Here is a 19,842-nt window from a genome sequence, read left to right as displayed (position 1 = left end):
ATACAGTGGCTATGGAAAAATGCTTTAAGAAGTTTTGTTAAATGTTCTATATAAAACACTTAGGAAAGTGCCTATTTATAATAAATATTATAAAAATATCTTTTTCTTTTTATTATTTCAGCAAGAAGCATAATCTTTGACAGCAGTGTGATAGGGAATGTCCAAACAATACAAAAATAAATTCCATCTTATTAAAATGATTATGGATACCTTGTATCATATTCACACCACAGAAACCATACTGGTAAGAGGAACTGACAGTGTTTATCTGAGGAAATATTACTGTCTTGAAAGATATAAGAAATCATGTGGAAGAATAACTAAATTAGTTCCGCTAATCTTTAGGAGTAGAAGTAAAAACAATGGGAGAACACTATAGAATAGAAGATCTTATATCACTCTAAGAGAGAAATATTCAACAGTGAGAGCTTTCCAGGTAAACAGGATTCCTAGATTGCAGGAATATGAGCATAGACTATAAATGTGTGATATAAAGGAAAGAACATATGTTTTAGTGTCATAATAACCATAATGTAAATCCCACATGAGCAACTTATTAGCTGTAGGATCTTGAGCAAGTGGCTTAAATTCCATGATCCTCAGTTTCATTATCTTTTAAAAATGTACTTTGTATCAAAGGGATTAAAGGAAGAAAATGAAATTAAGTTAACTTTAAGCAACAAACAGTATTTGGCATATGTTAGGTCCTCTTTGATGCATGAGAAATAGTCAAATACTAGAATTGGACCCAAACTAAAGTGCTTCTAAAGTCTAAGTATATATGATTACACACTATTATTTATTTTACTAGAGGTATAACAAAAACCGAATTCCAGAGCTGACATCTGTGCCAATACATAATCAATTTGTACTTTTCTAAATTGAACCCAATAACAATATTAGATATTAGGCACCTAGAAAGTCTTAAACAGTTTACCCTATATAAATAAATGAGGATAATGCTTCCTGTCTCCTGCATGTCCATCCATTACTATAACGTCAATATAATTTCTTTCTTTTTTTTTTTTTGGTCAATATAATTTCTAACAAAGAAACATTTCTTAGAGACAGAAGACATAGATATAATTGCAAATTCTGAGAAATGAGGTCAGAGACACAAAAATCTTTTAGACTTTAACTGCTTTCTTATTAGTTTCTGATATCTGACATGTTTTAACATCATGTACATTCCCCAAGTCTATGGATATTTTCTGTATTTCACACTAGTAATTTACTTTCAGTTCCCATATGGAGCACAAGAGAAAACAGAAATGGTTAGGAAGAGAAAATCTGAAGGATAAACAAAAACAAAATGAAGGGGGGCAAGGAATGTTGGAGAAAAAAGGGTGAAAAATAAAGAAAACACTAGGTAACAAATACTGCATGGTTGTTAAAATACTAAGAAAAGCCATTTTAAAAATGCACTTCTCCATATTTAGGAAGTAATGACTATTAAAAATGCCAAAATATGTTCTGCTTTTGTAACATGTAGGCCCTACAGCCTTCCAGTCTACAAAGCCATGAAGAATGTAATAAGTCATCTATTTCATGATTTCTGAAATAGGATAATCTCAACCACAAGACTTCTTCTGAGGTGATAATGAGAAAGATGTGATGATGATTTATGGCAGATACAGAATGCTGACCAACTTTAATTATACCTTTGGTGGCTCCTAGTTTGTTACTTAAGTTAAATTGAGTTTATATCTGACTAAAACAAATGCTTCAGGAGTGAAGTTCTGGCCCTAGGAAAAATTTTAAGTAGCTTATTTTCTTTCTTCTCCTCCAGTATCCCCCTTTATGAATTCAATGTCTTCATGTTTTATTTCAACTTGCCTTTATCAAAACCTATTTTTCAGAAAGGACCCATAAAACTTTCTTTCACTTGAAAAGAAAACGACCTTGCTTAACACTGTATATTCCATTGGAAAATGTTCACTCCAACAAACATCAGCAAATTATAAAAGGAGATTGTTTTTAAGCATAGAGGTCCTCCCTTTTGTTCCAAATATTATGTTAAAAATGAGGGGGAACCTGGTAACTCAGTTGGTTAAACATCTGCCTTTGGATCGAGTTATAATCTCACGGTTCTGGGATTAAGCCTAGAGTCAGGCTCCTGCTCAGCAGAGTCGGCTTCTCCCTCTCCCTCTGCCCTTTCTTACCCTGTTTGTGCTTCCCTGGGGTCTTTCTTTCTCTTTCAAATAAATGAAATCTTTTAAAAAATGAAATTAGTATTAGATGTTTCCTTCTGTCATGAAAAAACTTTTTTTTAATTTCCTTTTTAATGTTTTAATTCCAGTATAGTTATCATACAGTGTTATGTAAGTTTCAGGTGTACAATACAGTGATTCAACAATTTTATATATCACTCAGTGCTCGTCAAGACAAGTGTACTTTTTTTTTAATTTTTTACTTTTTATAAACATATATTTTTATCCCCAGGGGTACAGGTCTGTGAATCACCAGGTTTACACACTTCACAGCACTCACCAAAGCACATACCCTCCACAATGTCCATAATCCCACCCCCTCTCCCAAACCCCCTCCCCCCAGCAACCCTCAGTTTGTTTTGTGAGATTAAGAGTCACTTATGGTTTGTCTCCCTCCCAATCCCATCTTGTTTCATTGATTCTTCTCCTACCCACTTAAGCCCCCATGTTGCATCACCACTTCCTCATATCAGGGAGATCATATTATAGTTGTCTTTCTCTGCTTGACTTATTTCGCTAAGCATGATACGCTCTAGTTCCATCCATGTTGTGGCAAATGGCAAGATTTCATTTCTTTTGATGGCTGCATAGTATTCCATTGTGTATATATACCACATCTTCTTGATCCATTCATCTGTTGATGGACATCTAGGTTCTTTCCATAGTTTGCTATTGTGGACATTGCTGCTATAAACATTCGGGTGCACGTGCCTCTTTGGATCACTACGTTTGATTCGTTAGGGTAAATACCCAATAGTGCAATTGCTGGGTCATAGGGCAGTTCTATTTTCAACATTTTGAGGAACCTCCATGCTGTTCTCCAGAGTGGCTGCACCAGCTTGCATTCCCACCAACAGTGTAGGAGGGTTCCCCTTTCTCCGCATCCTCGCCAGCATCTGTCATTTCCTGACTTGTTGATTTTAGCCATTCTGACTGGTGTGAGGTGATATCTCATTGTGGTTTTGATTTGTATTTCCCTGATGCCGAGTGATATGGAGCACTTTTTCATGTGTCTGTTGGCCATCTGGATGTCTTCTTTGCAGAAATGTCTGTTCATGTCCTCTGTTCATTTCTTGATTGGATTATTTGTTCTTTGGGTGTTGAGTTTGCTAAGTTCTTTATAGATTCTGGACACTAGTCCTTTATCTGATATGTCGTTTGCAAATATCTTCTCCCATTCTGTCTGTTGTCTTTTGATTTTGCTAACTGTTTCCTTTGCTGTGCAAAAGCTTTTGATCTTGATGAAATCCCAGTAGTTCATTTTTGCCCTTGCTTCCCTTGCCTTTGGCGATTTTCCTAGGAAGATGTTCCTGTGGCTGAGGTCGAAGAGGTTGCTGCCTGTGTTCTCCTCAAGGATTTTGATGGATTCCTTTTGCACATTGAGGTCCTTCATCCATTTTGAGTCTATTTTTGTGTGTGGTGTAAGGAAATGGTCCAATTTCATTTTTCTGCATGTGGCTGTCCAATTTTCCCAGCACCATTTATTGAAGAGGCTGTCTTTTTTCCATTGGACATTCTTTCCTGCTTTGTCGAAGATTAGTTGACTGTAGAGTTGAGGGTCTATTTCTGGGCTCTCTATTCTGTTCCATGGATCTATGTGTCTGTTTTTGTGCCAGTACCATGCTGTCTTGATGATGACAGCTTTGTAATAGAGCTTGAAGTCCGGAATTGTGATGCCACCAACGTTGGCTTTCTTTTTCAATATCCCTTTGGCTATTCGAGGTCTTTTCTGGTTCCATATAAATTTTAGAATTATTTGTTCCATTTCTTTGAAAAAGATGGATGGTACTTTGATAGGAACTGCATTAAATGTGTAGATTGCTTTAGGGAGCATAGACATTTTCACAATATTTATTCTTCCAATCCAGGAGCATGGAACATTTTTCCATTTCTCTGTGTCTTCCTCAATTTCTTTTATGAGTACTTTGTAGTTTTCTGAGTATAGATTCTGTGCCTCTTTGGTTAGGTTTATTCCTAGGTATCTTATGGTTTGGGGTTCAGTTGTAAATGGGATTGACTCCTTAATTTCTCTTTCTTCTGTCTTGCTGTTGGTGTAGAAAAATGCAACTGATTTCTGTGCATTGATTTTATATCCTGACACTTTACTGAACTCCTCTATAAGTTCTAGCAGTTTTGGAGTAAAGTCTTTTGGGTTTTCCACATATAGTATCATATCATCTGCGAAGAGTGATAATTTGACTTCTTCTTTGCCGATTTGGATGCCTTTAATTTCCTTTGTTGTCTGATTGCTGAGGCTAGGACCTCTAGTACTATGTTGAATAGCAGTGGTGATAATGGACATCCCTGCCGTGTTCCTGACCTTAGCGGAAAAGCTTTCATTTTCTCTCCATTGAGAATGATATTTGCATTGGGTTTTTCATAGATGGCTTTGATTATATTGAGGTATGTGCCCTCTATCCCTAAACTTTGAAGAGTTTTGATCAGGAAGGGATGCTGTACTTTGTCAAATGCTTTTTCAGCATCTATTGAGAGTATCATATGGTTCTTGTTCTTTCTTTAATTGATGTGTTGTATCACATTGACTGATTTGCAGATGTTGAACCAACCTTGCAGCCCTGGAATAAATCCGACTTGGTCGTGGTATATAATCCTTTTAATGTACTGTTGAATCCTATTGGCTAGTATTTTGTTGAGTATTTTTGCATCTGTGTTCATCAAGAATATTGGTCTATAGCTCTCTTTTTTGATGGGATCCTTTCTGGTTTTGGGTTCAAGGTGATGCTGGCCTCATAAAATGAGTTTGGAAGTTTTCCTTCCATTTCTATTTTTTGGAACAGTTTCAGGAGAATAGGAATTAGTTTGGTAGAAATCCCCCCGGGAAGCCGTTTGGGCCTGGGCTTTTGTTTGTTTGGAGATTTTTAATGACTGTTTCAATCTCCTTACTGGTTATGGGTCTGTTCAGGCTTTCTATTTCTTCCTGGTTCAGTTGTGTTAGTTTATATGTTTCTAGGAATGCATCCATTTCTTCCAGATTGTCAAATTTATTGGCGTAGAGTTGCTCATCGTATGTTCTTATAATAGTTTGTATTTCTTTGGTGTTAGTTGTTATCTCCCCTCTTTCATTCATGATTTTATTTAATTGGGTCCTTTCTCTTTTTTTTTTTTTGATAAGTCGAGGCAGGGGTTCATCAATTTTATTAATTCTTTCAAAGAACCAGCTCCTAGTTTCATTGATTTGTTCTATTGTTTTTTTTTTTGTTTCTATTTCATTGATTTCTGCTCTGATCTTTATGATTTCTCTTCTCCTGCTGGGATTATGGTTTATTTCTTGTTCTTTCTCCAGCTCCTTTAGGTGTAGGGTTAGATTGTGTACCTGAGACCTTTCTTGTTTTTGAGAAAGGCTTGTACCTGTATATATTTTCCTCTCAGGACTGCCTTTGCTGTGTCCCACAGATTTTGAACCGTTGTATTTTCATTATCATTTGTTTCCATGATTTTATTCAATTCTTCTTTAATTTCCTGGTTAACCCATTTATTCTTTAAAAGGATGCTGTTTAGTCTCCATGTATTTGGGTTCTTTCCAAACTTCCTTTTGTGGTTGAGTTCTAGCTTTAGAGCATTGTGGTCTGAAAATATGCAGGGAATGATCCCAATCTTTTGATACCGGTTGAGTCCTGATTTAGGACATAGGATGTGATCTATTCTGAAGAATGTTCCATGTGCACTAGAGAAGAATGTGTATTCTGTTGCTTTGGGATGAAATGTTCTGAATATATCTGTGATGTCCATCTGGTCCAGTGTGTCGTTTAAGGCCTTTATTTCCTTGCTGATCTTTTGCTTGGATGATCTGTCCATTTCAGTGAGGGGAGTGTTAAAGTCCCCTACTATTATTGTATTCTTGTTGATGTGTTTCTTTGATTTTGTTATTAATTGGTTTATATAGTTGGCTGCTCCCACGTTGGGGGCATAGATATTTAAAATTGTTAAATCTTCTTGTTGGACAGACACTTTGAGTATGATATAGTGTCCTTCCTCATCTCTTATGATAGTCTTTGGCTTAAAATCTAATTGATATGTTATAAAGATTGCCACTCCTGCTTTCTTCTGATGTCCATTAGCATGGTAAATTCTTTTCCACCCCCTCACTTTAAATCTAGAGGTGTCTTCGGGCTTAAAATGAGTTTCTTGGAGGCAACATATAGATGGGTTTTGTTTTTTTATCCATTCTGATACCCTGTGTCTTTTGACAGGGGCATTTAGCCCATTAACATTCAGGGTAACTATTGAGAGATATGAATTTAGTGCCATTGTATTGCCTGTAAGGTGACTGTTACTGTATATGGTCTCTGTTCCTTTCTGATCTACCACTTGTAGGCTCTCTTTTTGCTTAGAGGACCCCTTTCAAGATTTCCTGTAGAGCTGGTTTGGTGTTTGCAAATTCTTTCAGTTTTTGTTTGTCCTGGAAGCTTTTAATCTCTCCTTCCTTTTTCAATGATAGCCTAGCTGGATATAGTATTCTTGGCTGCATGTTTTTCTCGTTTAGTGCTCTGAAAATATCATGCCAGCTCTTTCTGGCCTGCCAGGTCTCTGTGGATAAGTCAGCTGCCAATCTAATATTTTTACCATTGTATGTTACAGACTTCTTTTCCCGGGCTGCTTTCAGGATTTTCTCTTTGTCACTGAGACTTGTAACTTTTACTATTAGGTGACGGGGTGTGGGCCTATTCTTATTGATTTTGAGGGGCATTCTCTGAACCTCCTGAATTTTGATGCTCGTTCCCTTTGCCATATTGGGGAAATTCTCCCCAATAATTCTCTCCAGTATACCTTCTGCTCCCCTCTCTCTTTCTTCTTCTTCTGGAATCCCAATTATTCTAATGTTGTTTCGTCTTACGGTGTCACTTACCTCTCAAATTCTCCCCTCGTGGTCCAGTAGCTGTTTGTCCCTCTTTTGCTCATCTTCTTTATTCTCTGTCATTTGGTCTTCTATATCACTAATTCTTTCTTCTGCCTCATTTATCCTAGCAGTGAGAGCCTCCCTTTTTGATTGCACCTCATGAATAGCTTTTTTGATTTCAACTTGGTTAGATTTTAGTTCTTTTATTTCTCCAGAAAGGGCTTTTATATCTCTCGAGAGGGTTTCTCTAATATCTTCCATGCCTTTTTTGAGCCCGTCTAGAACCTTGAGAATTGTCATTCTGAACTCTAGATCTGACATATTACCAATGTCTGTGTTGATTAGGTCCCTAGCCTTCGGTACTGCCCTTTGTTCTTTTTTTTATGTTGAATTTTTCCATCTTGTCATTTTGTCCAGATAAGAGTATATGAAGGAGCAAGTAAAATACTAAAAGGGTGGCAACAACCCCAGGAAAATATGCTTTAACCAAATTAGAAGAGATCCCAAATTGTGAGGGTGGAGAAAGGGGATAAAAAGGGGTTCAAAAAGGAAGAAAGAAAAAAAAAGAAAAAAGAAAAAAAAGAGAAAAGAAAAGAATTTTAAAAAAAGAAAACAAATAAAGAAAAATATAAAAAAGAAAAAATATATATATTAGATAAACTAGTTAAAAAACGTTAAAAACGAAAAAGGTAAAAGTTTAAAAAAAAATTTTACCAGAAGGCGAGAAAAAAAACAAAAAATGAAAAAGAAAAAATTAAATTAACTGCAAGACTAAAAAAAATCACAGGGAAAAAGCCATGAGTTTTGTGCTTTGCTTTCTCCTCCTCTGGAATTCTGCTGCTCTCCTTGGTATTGAAACCGCACTCCTTGGTAGGTGAACTTGGTCTCGGCTGGGTTTCTTGTTGATCTTCTGGGGGAGGGGCTTGTTGTAGTGATTCTCAAGTGTCTTTGTCCCAGGCGGAATTGCACTTCTCTTACCAGGGGCCGGGTTGAGTAATCCGTTCCGGTTTGCTTTCAGGATCTTTTGTTCCCTGAGCGCTTTCTGTAGAGTTCTGGAGGACGAGAATACAAATGGCGGCCTCCTGGTCTCTGGCCCGGAGGAGCCGAGAGCCCAGTGCCCCACTCCTCAGTGCGCCCTCAGAGAACAGCGCCCAGTTACTTCCATCTGCCTGACCTCCTGCCGCGCTCCGAGCTCACCGAGCCTGCGACCGGTTCGAGGTAACACCGAGCTGTGAGCTTACTGTCGGCTCTGTCTCTGTAGCCGGCTTTCCCGTTCCAAGACCTGCAAGCTCTGTGACACTCAGACACACCCGATCCTTCTGTGACCCTGCGGGACCTGAGGCCACGCTGACCCCGCGTGGGCTTCGCCCCGCTTTAGCCTCTGGAGCCATGTCCCTCAGCGGAACAGACTTTTAAAAGTCCTGATTTTGTGTGCCTTGCTCCGCTGCTTGCCGGGAGCCGGCCTCTCTCCCCGGGGTCTATCTTCCCATTGCTTTGGATTCACTTCTCCGCTGGTCCTACCTTTCAGAAAGTGGTTGTTTTTCTGTTTCCAGAATTGCTGTTCTTCTTCTCTTCGATCTGCCGATGGATTTTCAGGTGTTCGCAATCTTTAGATAAGCTATCTAGCTGATCTCCGGCTACCTGAAGTAGTCTCAGCCTGCTACTTCTCTGCCATCTTGACTCCTCCCCCAACACAAGTGTACTCTTAATACCCTTCACCTATTTCACCCATTCCCCTACCGACCTCCCCTTTGGTAACCATCGGTGTTTTCCCTATAGTTGAGTCTCATTTTATTTTTTGGTTTGTCTCTTTTTTTCCCCTTTGTTTCTTAAATTCCACATATGAAAGAAATCATATGGTATTTCTCTTTCCCTGGCTGACTAGCTTATCAGCAAGGAACAATACACAAACAAACAAACAAAAAAATCCAAAAGCTAAAAACTACTCTTAAACCATTTGTAATTATATGTGTTTGAGCCTATTAAACTTCCTTGAAATGAATACTAGGTTGGTCCAGAAAGAAAGATGTATAATTAAATAATTCTATTTGTCCCAGCCACATAGGAAATACTTCAGGTAATCTGTAATTCTAAAGAGTGCCATCAGATTTTTTTCTAAGTAAAAAATGAACACAGGGGGCACCTGGGTGGCTCAATGGGATAAAGCCTCTGCCTTTGGCTCAGGTCATGATCCCAGGGTCCTGAGATCCAGCACTGCATCAGATTCCCTGTTCCGCAGGGAGCCTGCTTCCCCCCCTCTCTCTGCCTGCCGCTCTGTCTACTTTTGATCTCTGTCAAATAAATAAATAAAACCTTTAATAAAGAATGAACACAGGTACTCAAGGCAGTAGGTACAAGTTCAAGATTTCTTTTGGTGGAACTCAACTAAGGAAAATATTTCCTCAACAGTGGCATTTTATAAATATTAATTTCTCTATGTCAATATTTGATATACATATTTTCAAGGAAGTTTGACTCATTAAGTATACTAAGATCCATTCTCTTGGAAAATTAAAAAGTCCAAAAGCAGTTAGTCTCCACCAAAAGACAGCAGTACACATGCAAATTATTTCTCAAGGTAAGAGTATTCCAAATCAGAAATGTCAATAAAGGAATTATTTTTTGTTCTTTTTTCAGAATATGCTGAAAATATACCACTCATATTTGCCCATTATAGCTATACATTTTAAAATTAATTAATGGTTTATTTTGTCTCAAATTTTAGATTATCTTTCATTTTTAATTAAAAATATTTAATTTTTCCTTGTTGCATCCAATTTTGTGTGAGACAAAAGATAAACCAAAATATTCTTTAAATGTCCACTATATACATATTCCTCTATACCTTTACACAGAGTGCCAAAGAAAATATAATTATTTAGAATTATAGTATCAAAAAGAATATAGTGTATGTGAAATATTTTATTTTATAAAACAAGATTTGAGAAGGTCACTTACCACATCTATTATATCAGATTCCATTTCATTGCTGAGATCAGACTATAAGAAAAAATAATAAAGCAGTTAGTGTTGAATTATTCATATAAAATCTGTTATGCCTTTAAGGGTACAGAATGAAAATTGAATTATAATACCTATGTGTTTCAAATAATCTATTCAAGTTAGAGAAAGACATCTTTCAAAATCTGACAGAATAGCACTAATCTGAAAGCCTCTGTTTTTTAACAGATGGGTTTTGTCCATTTATATTTATTGCAGAGGGCAAAGGAAAGATAATCCCAAGAAGACTCCATGCTGAGCATGGAGCTTGATGCCGGGCTCCATCTCATGACCCTGAGATCGTGGCTGGAGCTGAAACCAATAGTCAGACCCTTAACGAATCACACCATCCAGATGCCATGATCTTCCCTGCATTTTAAAGATTTTATTTATTTATTTGACAGAGATCACAAGTAGGCAGAGTGGCAGGCAGAGAAAAATAAAGGGAAGAAGGCTCCCTGCTGAGCAGAGAGCCTGACATGGGGCTCGATCCCAGGACCCCGGGATCATGACCCGAGCAGAAGGCAGAGGCTTAACACACTGAGCCACCCAGGTGCCCCTTCCCTGCATTTTATTAAAAATATCCTTATCTTCTACTCTAATTTTCAGAACATTATTACATTCTATGCACATACTTTAAAATAAGTTTTAAAATACATAGCAGATAATCTAGTCAATACCTATATCCTCCCCTGATGAATAAAATGACCTTAAAACCTTTATACTCTAACCTCCCCTCTTACGTCTTTGATATTATCTTTGTACAGTATTTTAGTTCCAATTTTTCCTCAACTGGCAAAATTAGTCTTAACAGTTATCTTAGGAGATAAATGATATGCTTAATGACTTTCCTGCCAGCAAGAGTCTTAAGAAATTAATTTATTTACATTATAATAACATACAAGGGTCATATGTATGTACATTATATGTAGCTTTATAAGATCTTTACATATGTATATACTTGCATAATCACAATATTATTATGAATATAGAAACTTTCTAGTACTCCCACAAGGTTCTCTCATGCTCCTTCCCTGTCTATACTTCAAGTGGTAACCAATATTCTATTGCATAATCAATCATTTTTGTCTACTTAGAGGCTCATGAAAACAAAAACATACAGTATATACTCTTTTGAGTTTGGCTTTTTTTTCGGTCTTTATATTATCTGTAAGAATCATGCAGGTTGAACACAACTTTTTTTTTTTAAGTTTTCATCTAAGTTCTGAATAGTTAACACAGTGTAATACTAGTTTCAGGTGTACGATATACAACACCCAGTGCTCATCATAAAAAATGTACACCTTAATCCCCATAAATTATTTAAGCCAGCCCACACACACACCTGCTCTCTGATAACCATCAGTTTGTTCTCTATAGTTAAGGGTCTGTTTCTTGGTTTGCCTCTCTCTGTTATTTTTTCCATATGCTGATTTGTTGTTTCTTAAATTCCACATATGAGTGAAATCATATGCTATTTGTCTTACTCTGATTTTGCTTAGCATAATACTCTCTAGTTCCATCCACCTTGTTTTAAGTGGCAAGATTTTTTTTTTTTGTAGCTGAGTAATAATCCTATGTATGTATGTATGTATGTGTGTAAATATGTAGTGGTGCAATTGCCAAATCATAGAATAGTTCTATTTTTAACTTTTTTGTGGAACCTGCATACTGTTTCTGAAAGTGGCTGCACCAGTTTGTATTCCCATCAAGAATGAAAGAGGGTTCCCCTTTATCCACATCCTCACCAAAACCTGTTCTGTCTTCTATTGCTGATTTTAGCCATTCTGGAAAGTATGGAGTGGTATCTCATTGTAGTTTTAATTTGTGTTTCCCCGATGATCAGTAATGTTGACCATCTTTTCATGTGCTTGTTGGCTACCTGGATGATGTCTATTCATATCTTCTGCCCATTTTTAATTTGATTATTGAATTTGGGGGTGTCAATTTTAATAAATTCTTTATATCTTTTGAATACTAACTCTTTATCAGATAGGTCATTTGCAAATATCTTCTCCCATTCCATAGGTTGCCTTTTAGTTTTGCTGTTTTCTTCACTGTGCAGAAGCTTTTTATTTTGAAGTCCCAATACTTTATGTTTGCTTTTTAAAAATACATTCTGACACCCTATTTTTTAATTTATTTATTTATCTTCAGCATAACAGTATTCATTATTTTTGCACCATACCCAGTGCTCCATGCAATCCGTGCCCTCTATAATACCTATAATACCCACCACCTGGTACCCCAACCTCCCAACCCCCGCCCCTTCAAAACCCTCAGATTGTTTTTCAGAGTCCATAGTCTCTCATGGTTCACCTTCCCTTCCAATTTCCCCAACTTCCTTCTCCTCTCTATCTCCCCATGTCCTCCATGCTATTTGTTATGCTCCACAAATAAGTGAAACCATATGATAATTGACTCTCTCTGCTTGACTTATTTCACTCAGCATAATCTCTTCCAGTCCCGTCCATGTTGCTACAAAAGTTGGGTATTCGTCCTTTCTGATGGAGGCATAATACTCCATAGTGTATATGGACCACATCTTCCTTATCCATTCATCTGTTGAAGGGCATCTTGGTTCTTTCCACAGTTTGGTGACCATGGCCATTGCCGCTATAAACATTGGGGTACAGATGGCCCTTCTTTTCACTACATCTGCATCTTTGGGGTTGGTGCAGCCTCTTTGGAGAACAGTGTGGAGATTCCTCAAGAAATTAAAAATAAAACTTCCTATGACCCTGCAATTGCACCCTATGTTTTTTCATTAGAGCATTTAATTTATTAACATTCAGAGTAATTATTGATAGATATGTATTTATTGCCATTTTATTACTTGTTTTGCCATTGTATCTGGAGATTTTTTCTGATCCTTTCTTGTCTTTGTCACTTTGACTTCTCCTTTCCACTCAAACAACGCTCTTTAATATTTCATGCAGGACTGATATAATGGTCATTAACTCCTTTAGTTTTTGTCTGTGAAACTCTTTTAATCTCTCCTTCTATTCTGAATGATAGCCTTGCCGGATAGCTTATTCTTGGCTGTAAATTCAGCACATTGAATAGATCATGCCACTCCTTCTAGCTTGTCAAGTTTCTGCAGCTAGCTCTATGGTTTTTCCCTTGTGAGTTAAGGACTTCTTTTGTCTTGTTGCTTTTAAGATTTTTTTTTCTTTTTCACTATATTTTGCTTATTTAATTGTAATATGTCTTGGTGCTGACATGCTTTTGGTGATTTTCGAGGGAGTTCTCTGTGTCTCCTAAATCTGAATGTCTGTTTCCTTCCCTGGATTAGGGAGATTTTGTTATTATTTCTTGAAAGAAATTTTATTCCCCTTTTCTCCTTCTTCTTCTTCTGGGACTTCTAGAATATGAATGTAATTGCGTTTTATGAAGTCTCTGAGTTCCCTAAGTCTATTATGTTGCATAATTCTTCTGTGGTCTGGTTGAGACTACCCTTCTCATTCAAGCTTGGCTGAGTCCCAGCATGGTGGGTCCTTTCCCGAGAAGACCAGCTCAAGCACTTACCCACACCATATCTCCCAACCAGAAATTTCTCCAGGGCTTCAGTTCTGGTGGAGTTGGTACCAGTTTTCATTTCACAAGCAGACCAAAACTCACTTAGTTAAAAGTCATTACATTCAGGTCAAGGGCCAAATACTACCCACAGGGGGCAAAAGGAAAGTCTTCAGAAGCCTGGATTGAAGGATAGTGCAGCCAGAATACAACAGCAGACTGCATGCAGCACACACCAGAGACACTCCCTGAAGTGGCAGGCCCTGGGCACTATATAACCTCTTTTTCATAAGACCATTACTTTCAGCAGCAGGAGACATAACTCGGTTTTCTAACACAGAGAAGACAGAGACTTAGATGAAAATGCCAAGACAGAGGAATTTATCCCAAATGAAAGAACAAGATAAGGCCACAGCCAGAGATCTAACCAAAAGATATAAATAATATGGCTGATGGAGAATTTAAAACAGCAATCATAAAAATATTAACTGGGCTTAAGAGAAGAAGATATCAGTAAGACTCTTAGAACAGAGATAAAAGATTTAAAAAAGAATCAGAGATGAAGAATGCAATAAACAAGATTGGAAACAGGCTTGATGCAACGAATGGCAGGCAAGAAAAAGCAGAGGAACAAATTAATCACCTAGAAGACAAAATAATGGAAACCAATGAAGCTGAACGAAAAAGAGAACTGTGCAATACAAGAATAGATTTAATTCCTTTCAGAGAAAGAAAGATGAGTTGGGGGGAGGGAAAAAGGGAGAGAGAGAATCTTAAGCAGGTTCTATATCCAGCATGGATGACTGCATCATTGTCATTTTCTTGCTATTATAAATGCTGTATGCTATATAATTAATATGTGTTCTTATTTTATACAGATAATATTCATTTATATTTTACCAACATATTTTCCTTTCCTGGGACTGTTCATTACTTACTGCTGTTTTTTTACTTTCATCTGAGATTATTTTCCCTCAGACAGAAAAACTCCATTTACCCTAGTGCAAGTCTCCTGTAATGAATTCTTTAAGCATTCGTTCTAATTAAAATATTTTCATTTTGCGGGGCACCTGAGTGGCTCAGTGGGTAAAAGTCTCTGCCTTCAGCTTAGGTCATGATCCCAGGGTCCTGGGATTGAGTCCCACATTGGTCTCTCTGCTCAGCGGTAAGCCTGCTTCTTCCTCTCTCTCTGTCTGCCTCTCTGCCTACTTGTGATCTCTATCAAATAAATAAATAAAATCTTTAAAAAATATGATTTCATTTTGCATTTTTGAAGGACATTCACATATATTCATTTTTCTTTACAATTATGTAGACTACAAATTGGCAGAATTTTTTTAATTTCTTTTTTTTAATTTTTAATTTCAAGATTCATTGTTAATGTTCCAAGATTCATTGTTTATGCACTATACCCAGTGATCCATGCAATATGCACCCTCCGTAATACCCCTCACCAGGCTCACCCAACCCCCCATCCCCTCCCTTCCAAAACCCTAGTTTGTTTCTCAGAGTCCACAGTCTCTCATGGTTCATCTACCCCTCTGATTTCCCATAATTCACTTTTCCTTTCCTTCTCCAAATGTCCTCCACGTTATTCCTTATGCTCCACAAGTAAGAGAAACTATATGATAACTGACTGTCTCTACTTGACTTATTTCACTCAGCATAATCTGCTCCAGTCCTGTCCATGTTCATACAAAAGTTGGGTATTCATCCTTTCTGATGGAGGTGTAACATTCCATTGTATTTATGGACCATACGTTCTTTATCCATTTGTCTGTTGAAGGGCATCTTGGCTCTTTCCACAGTTTGGCGACATGGCCATTGCTGCTAAGAGCATTGGGATACATATGCCCCTTCTTTTCACCACATCTGTATCTTTGTGGTAAATACCCAGTAGTGCAATTGCAGGGTCATAGGGTAGCTCTATTTTTAATTTCTTAGGAATCTCCACATTGTTTTCCAAAGTGGCTGCACCAACTTGTATTCCCACCCACAGTGTAACAGGGTTCCATAAAATTTTATTCTGGCTAAAGTAACCAATCACTCTGGTTGCCTGAAAATGTTTCAGTCTTAACATTGAAAGTCCTGCTTCCTGGTACATTCCTTAGCCCAAAGGAAATTAGTGTTTTGTCGTCTCACTTCTGGCTTCCATTGCTTCTGCAGAATAGTCAGCTATCAATCTTATTGTGGTTTCTTTGAAAAATGATTTCTTTCTCCAACTGATTATAAGGTTTCCTTCATGCTTTTGATTTTTCAATAACTTGAATGATTTGACTGTGATATGTGTAGGTAAAATTTTGTTTGTATCCTGCTTGTGCTTTGATGAACTCCTTTAGCCTATGTTTTATGTATTTCATCACAGTTGAAAAAGTATTTCTTTAATAATTTTCCTACCCCATTCTCTCTATATTTTATTTTTGGAATATGAATTACAATATGTTAGAATATTTGAGCATACCATATATGTTCTGTTCTCATTTTTCCATCCTTTCTTTTCTGCCAATGCTTTAGATTATTTTGAACTAACATGTCTTCAAAATAACTAATATTATCTATTGTTGAGCCCATCTGTCCAAATAGCTTTTCATTTCTGATATGATATTTTGCAGTTCTGGAATGTGCAATTAACTATCTTTTATACATGTTAAATCCCTTTTTTGTAATTGTTCATATTCTCATCCATTTTATCTACATTTTTCTCTATTTTCTGTATGTATTCAACAGCTTGGGCTAGTATAATAGAGTCCATAGAGTAGGTGACTTAAAAAAAGAAGCATTTATTTTTCATAGTTTTGTAGGCTGGGAAATCCAAGTTTGAAGTGTTGGTCAATTCCATGGTTTTGGAATTGGGAGGATAGCCATTTTCATGTTGTATCCTCACATGGCATAGAGAAAGAGAGAGAGCTCTGGTCATTTCATCCCCTTATAAGTGTGCAAATATCATCATGGGGTCTCCACCCTCATTACTCCATCTAAACCAAATAAATTTCTAAAAGTCTAATATCCAAATACTACTGCATTTGGTATTAGGGTTTCATAATATGGACGTGTGGGAACATAACCAGTCAACCCATAGCAATTTAATATAATAATCAAAATTATTTTGAAGCCCTTTTATGATAACCCCAATATTTGGGGTTATAAATATAATAAAACCCAATATTTTGGGTTTATCAAAACACATGTTAGTTCAAAAAACCCAATATTTTGGGGTTATCAAAATAACTATAGTGTCTAATAAACTTTTATTAGACACTATTTCTCTTTCTTATTAATAATATACTTATATATTTGTATATCTAGTAACTTTTATTATGTTTCAGATATTGTAGATGATACATTGCAGATGCTATAGATTATGTCATTTTCCTCTAGAGTGTGTTAGATAATATTGTGGTAAACAGTCAAATTAACTTGAATCATCTTGACTTTGTGGAGACTTGATTTTAGAGTTGATTAAGATTATTCTCCTGGAGAGTGGTCCTTTACCATAAAATAGGGCCTTTCTGAGATCTTAACTGATGACTATGGATGTTTATAATGTCCTGGTATTATCTAAACTCAAACTTCCATCTCCCAAGGATTGTGTAGCCTCTGAAATATCACCCTAGCATTCCAGTCTAGCAGTTGTTTTCTGACAGACCTATCAGAGTCTTACTCTGAAAATGCAATGCCTAGAGACTGTTAAAATAACCATGAGAAATTTTATTCATCTCTTTCTTTGTGGCCTTTCCGTCATTAGGAATCACCTCTTCTCCTAAGTCAAACTACCATGGTGGCCCTGAAATTATCTTCCCAGTGGGGCTACTATCCTGTACTCCTGCTCTATTTCTCTAAACTGTGGTTGTGAAAATACCCTCATTCTAGGAAAATGCAGGGTAAATTCTGAGTTTACTTCATGTATTTTCCTTCTGTCAGTATTGTAGATTTACTTGTTTTCCAGTGCTTACACAGTTATTTTATACATTTTGACCAGGTTTTTTAGGGTTTTTTTCCTAGTAAAATGGTAGTTCTGATAACAGCTATCACTCACCATAGCTTATTACCTTACCCTTGTTTCCTATTTCTTCCTTTAAGATTCCTTTAATTATTTTGCAATGAGGGCATGTTAGTATTAAACTTTTACAATCTTTTTTTGAAAATATTCTTATTTTGTTCATTTTAAGTTTAAGAATTCTAATTTAAAATATTATTTTTGTCAGAATTTAAGATTTTGATTATCTTCTGGTATATTGTTTTGTCATTTATTATGGGGACTCTGTCTTAATACCTAAAATAGATATTAAGATTCATTTTTTTGATGGTATGAAATAACATTATTCTGTACATTAGTATGTATGTAATAGTTTTGTTGTTTTTGTTGTTATTTTGCTTTATTCTGTTGCAGACATGCTTACTTTTCTGAATGTAATGATTCAAACTTTCATAGTTCCATATGCTTTTTAACCAGTCTACTTCTAAATTTTACTTCATTTCCATTTTCACTGTTTTCACCTTTGGGAACTCTAAATTAGATGCATGTTGAAACTTACTAAACTGTACATATTTTAACTTATTTTTCATATTTTTCTACATAATACATTCTGGATTATTGCCTCTTTAGATCTTTTTAACATGCATTTAAATCACCCTGTGAATATTTAAATTTCAACTACTACAAGTTTCTTTCCTCAAAATTCTATTTGGTTCTTTTTTTCAGTGTTTCCTGTTTTTTTTTTTTTCTTTTCCACTTGTTCTCTACTTACTTATATTGTGTGTTTTTTAAATAAATTCCTTTTTTCTCTTTAATCATTTTAAGCATACTTAATTTATAGTAAGTTTCATGATCTATTATTTTCATTTGTGAGGATGTCAATTTTTGTGAGGGAATTTTCTACGTGTCTCTCATGTGTCTGTATTTATGGTAAGCAGAGGCTCTGACCACATTTGCTCTGCATGATGTTCACAAGAATGCTAATATAGCAAATAGCTTTGCATGAAATAGATGGTTTGTAATTCTGTCATTAGAAGTGGACATGCTTACTTCCTATCATAAAAGATCCTTGTTCCTTAAACTTAGTTTTTTTTTTCTTATAATAAAATCCACTTGGTGTGTAGGTGTCAACTGACTTTCTTCACATCATACTGTGAGAATTGGGGCTCAGGAAACTTACCCAAGAAAATGATGATACTCTGGCTATTGCTGTTGCTGTGAGTAATAAAGTTCATTGTCTTTGACAAGGAGTCTTATAACTTCTGCTGAGATCTGTAAGCTGTGTCAGGTTAAATGGCTAGTTTGCAAATAGGTTAAAATCTGACAGTTCCTTCATAGTTTTGGCAACAGAGTTGTGTCACTGATAGAAGGCTTTCTGGAAGAATCTTAGGATGAAAGTCTTATAGATGAACAAATGTTATTTGAGGGAAGTCCATAAGAATGGTCACAAATACATTGACCAAAGTTCATAGTCAAATAGGCAATGAATTATTCTCCACTTTCTAGGTGCTAGAATGTGATATACCAATTTTATGGCAGTGGAAGGAGATCAACAACTTTTCACCCAGGGAGAAATACCTCAGATATCAGGAGTACAGGAGAGGAAGATATGGTAATAATTCTTGTCTTTGGTAATCACCATTAGCACCTTCCTCACAAAGAAAAACATCCTTGTGTGGTTATCCTGAGCTTTCTAAAGCACCTTAAATTTAACTGGTATTTCTTGCATTTCGATAACCTTAAAGTGTAGTTTTACTTTTATCTCTGCAAATATCCAAGGAGTTTTACTGGTTATGGATATGTTTTGTGTTAATTTCTCAGCTTTCTGTTCTCACACCACACTGGCTATGTAGTTCATATTGTATGTATGAGAGAGGCACAGGCAACAACTTTATAACTAAACTAAAAGGATCATATATCATGATCAAGTTGAGTTTATTCCAGGAATACAAGGATAGTTCAACATATGTAAATCAATCACGATATACCACATTAACAAAATGAAGGATAAAAATAATATGATGGTCTCAATAGATACATCTAAAAGATTTCATACTCCTTCATGATAAAAATACTCAACAAATCAGATACAGAAGGAAAGTACCTTAAATACAATAAAGTCCATAAATGACAAATCCACAGTTAACATAATACTAAATCGTGAAAAGCTAAAAGTTTTTCCTCTAATCAAGAGTAAAATGAGAGTGCCCACTATCACCACTTCTATTCAACATAGTACTAGAAGTTCTAGTAAGAGTAATCAGTCAGGAAAAAGAAATAAC

The 19,842-nt window shown here is 36.2% G+C and overlaps 1 protein-coding gene across 2 annotated transcripts in view; it reads right to left on the bottom strand.

Moving 5' to 3' along the window:
- LOC101681822 overlaps positions 1-19,842 on the bottom strand; it is a 284,416-nt gene that overhangs the window by 87,146 nt on the left and 177,428 nt on the right. For both annotated transcript variants that reach the window (XM_045085576.1, XM_045085577.1), the window contains exon 6: positions 10,027-10,068. In XM_045085576.1, coding sequence (XP_044941511.1) covers positions 10,027-10,068 — 42 coding nt within the window. The remainder of the gene's footprint in view (positions 1-10,026; positions 10,069-19,842) is intronic.

This window comes from Mustela putorius, unplaced genomic scaffold, assembly GCF_011764305.1.
Source record: "Mustela putorius furo isolate JIRA1106 unplaced genomic scaffold, ASM1176430v1.1 tig00000870_pilon_pilon_pilon, whole genome shotgun sequence".
Taxonomy (NCBI): domain Eukaryota; kingdom Metazoa; phylum Chordata; class Mammalia; order Carnivora; family Mustelidae; genus Mustela; species Mustela putorius.
The sequence above is the reverse complement of the archived record's forward strand: the minus strand, read 5'-3'. Positions and strand labels throughout refer to the sequence as shown.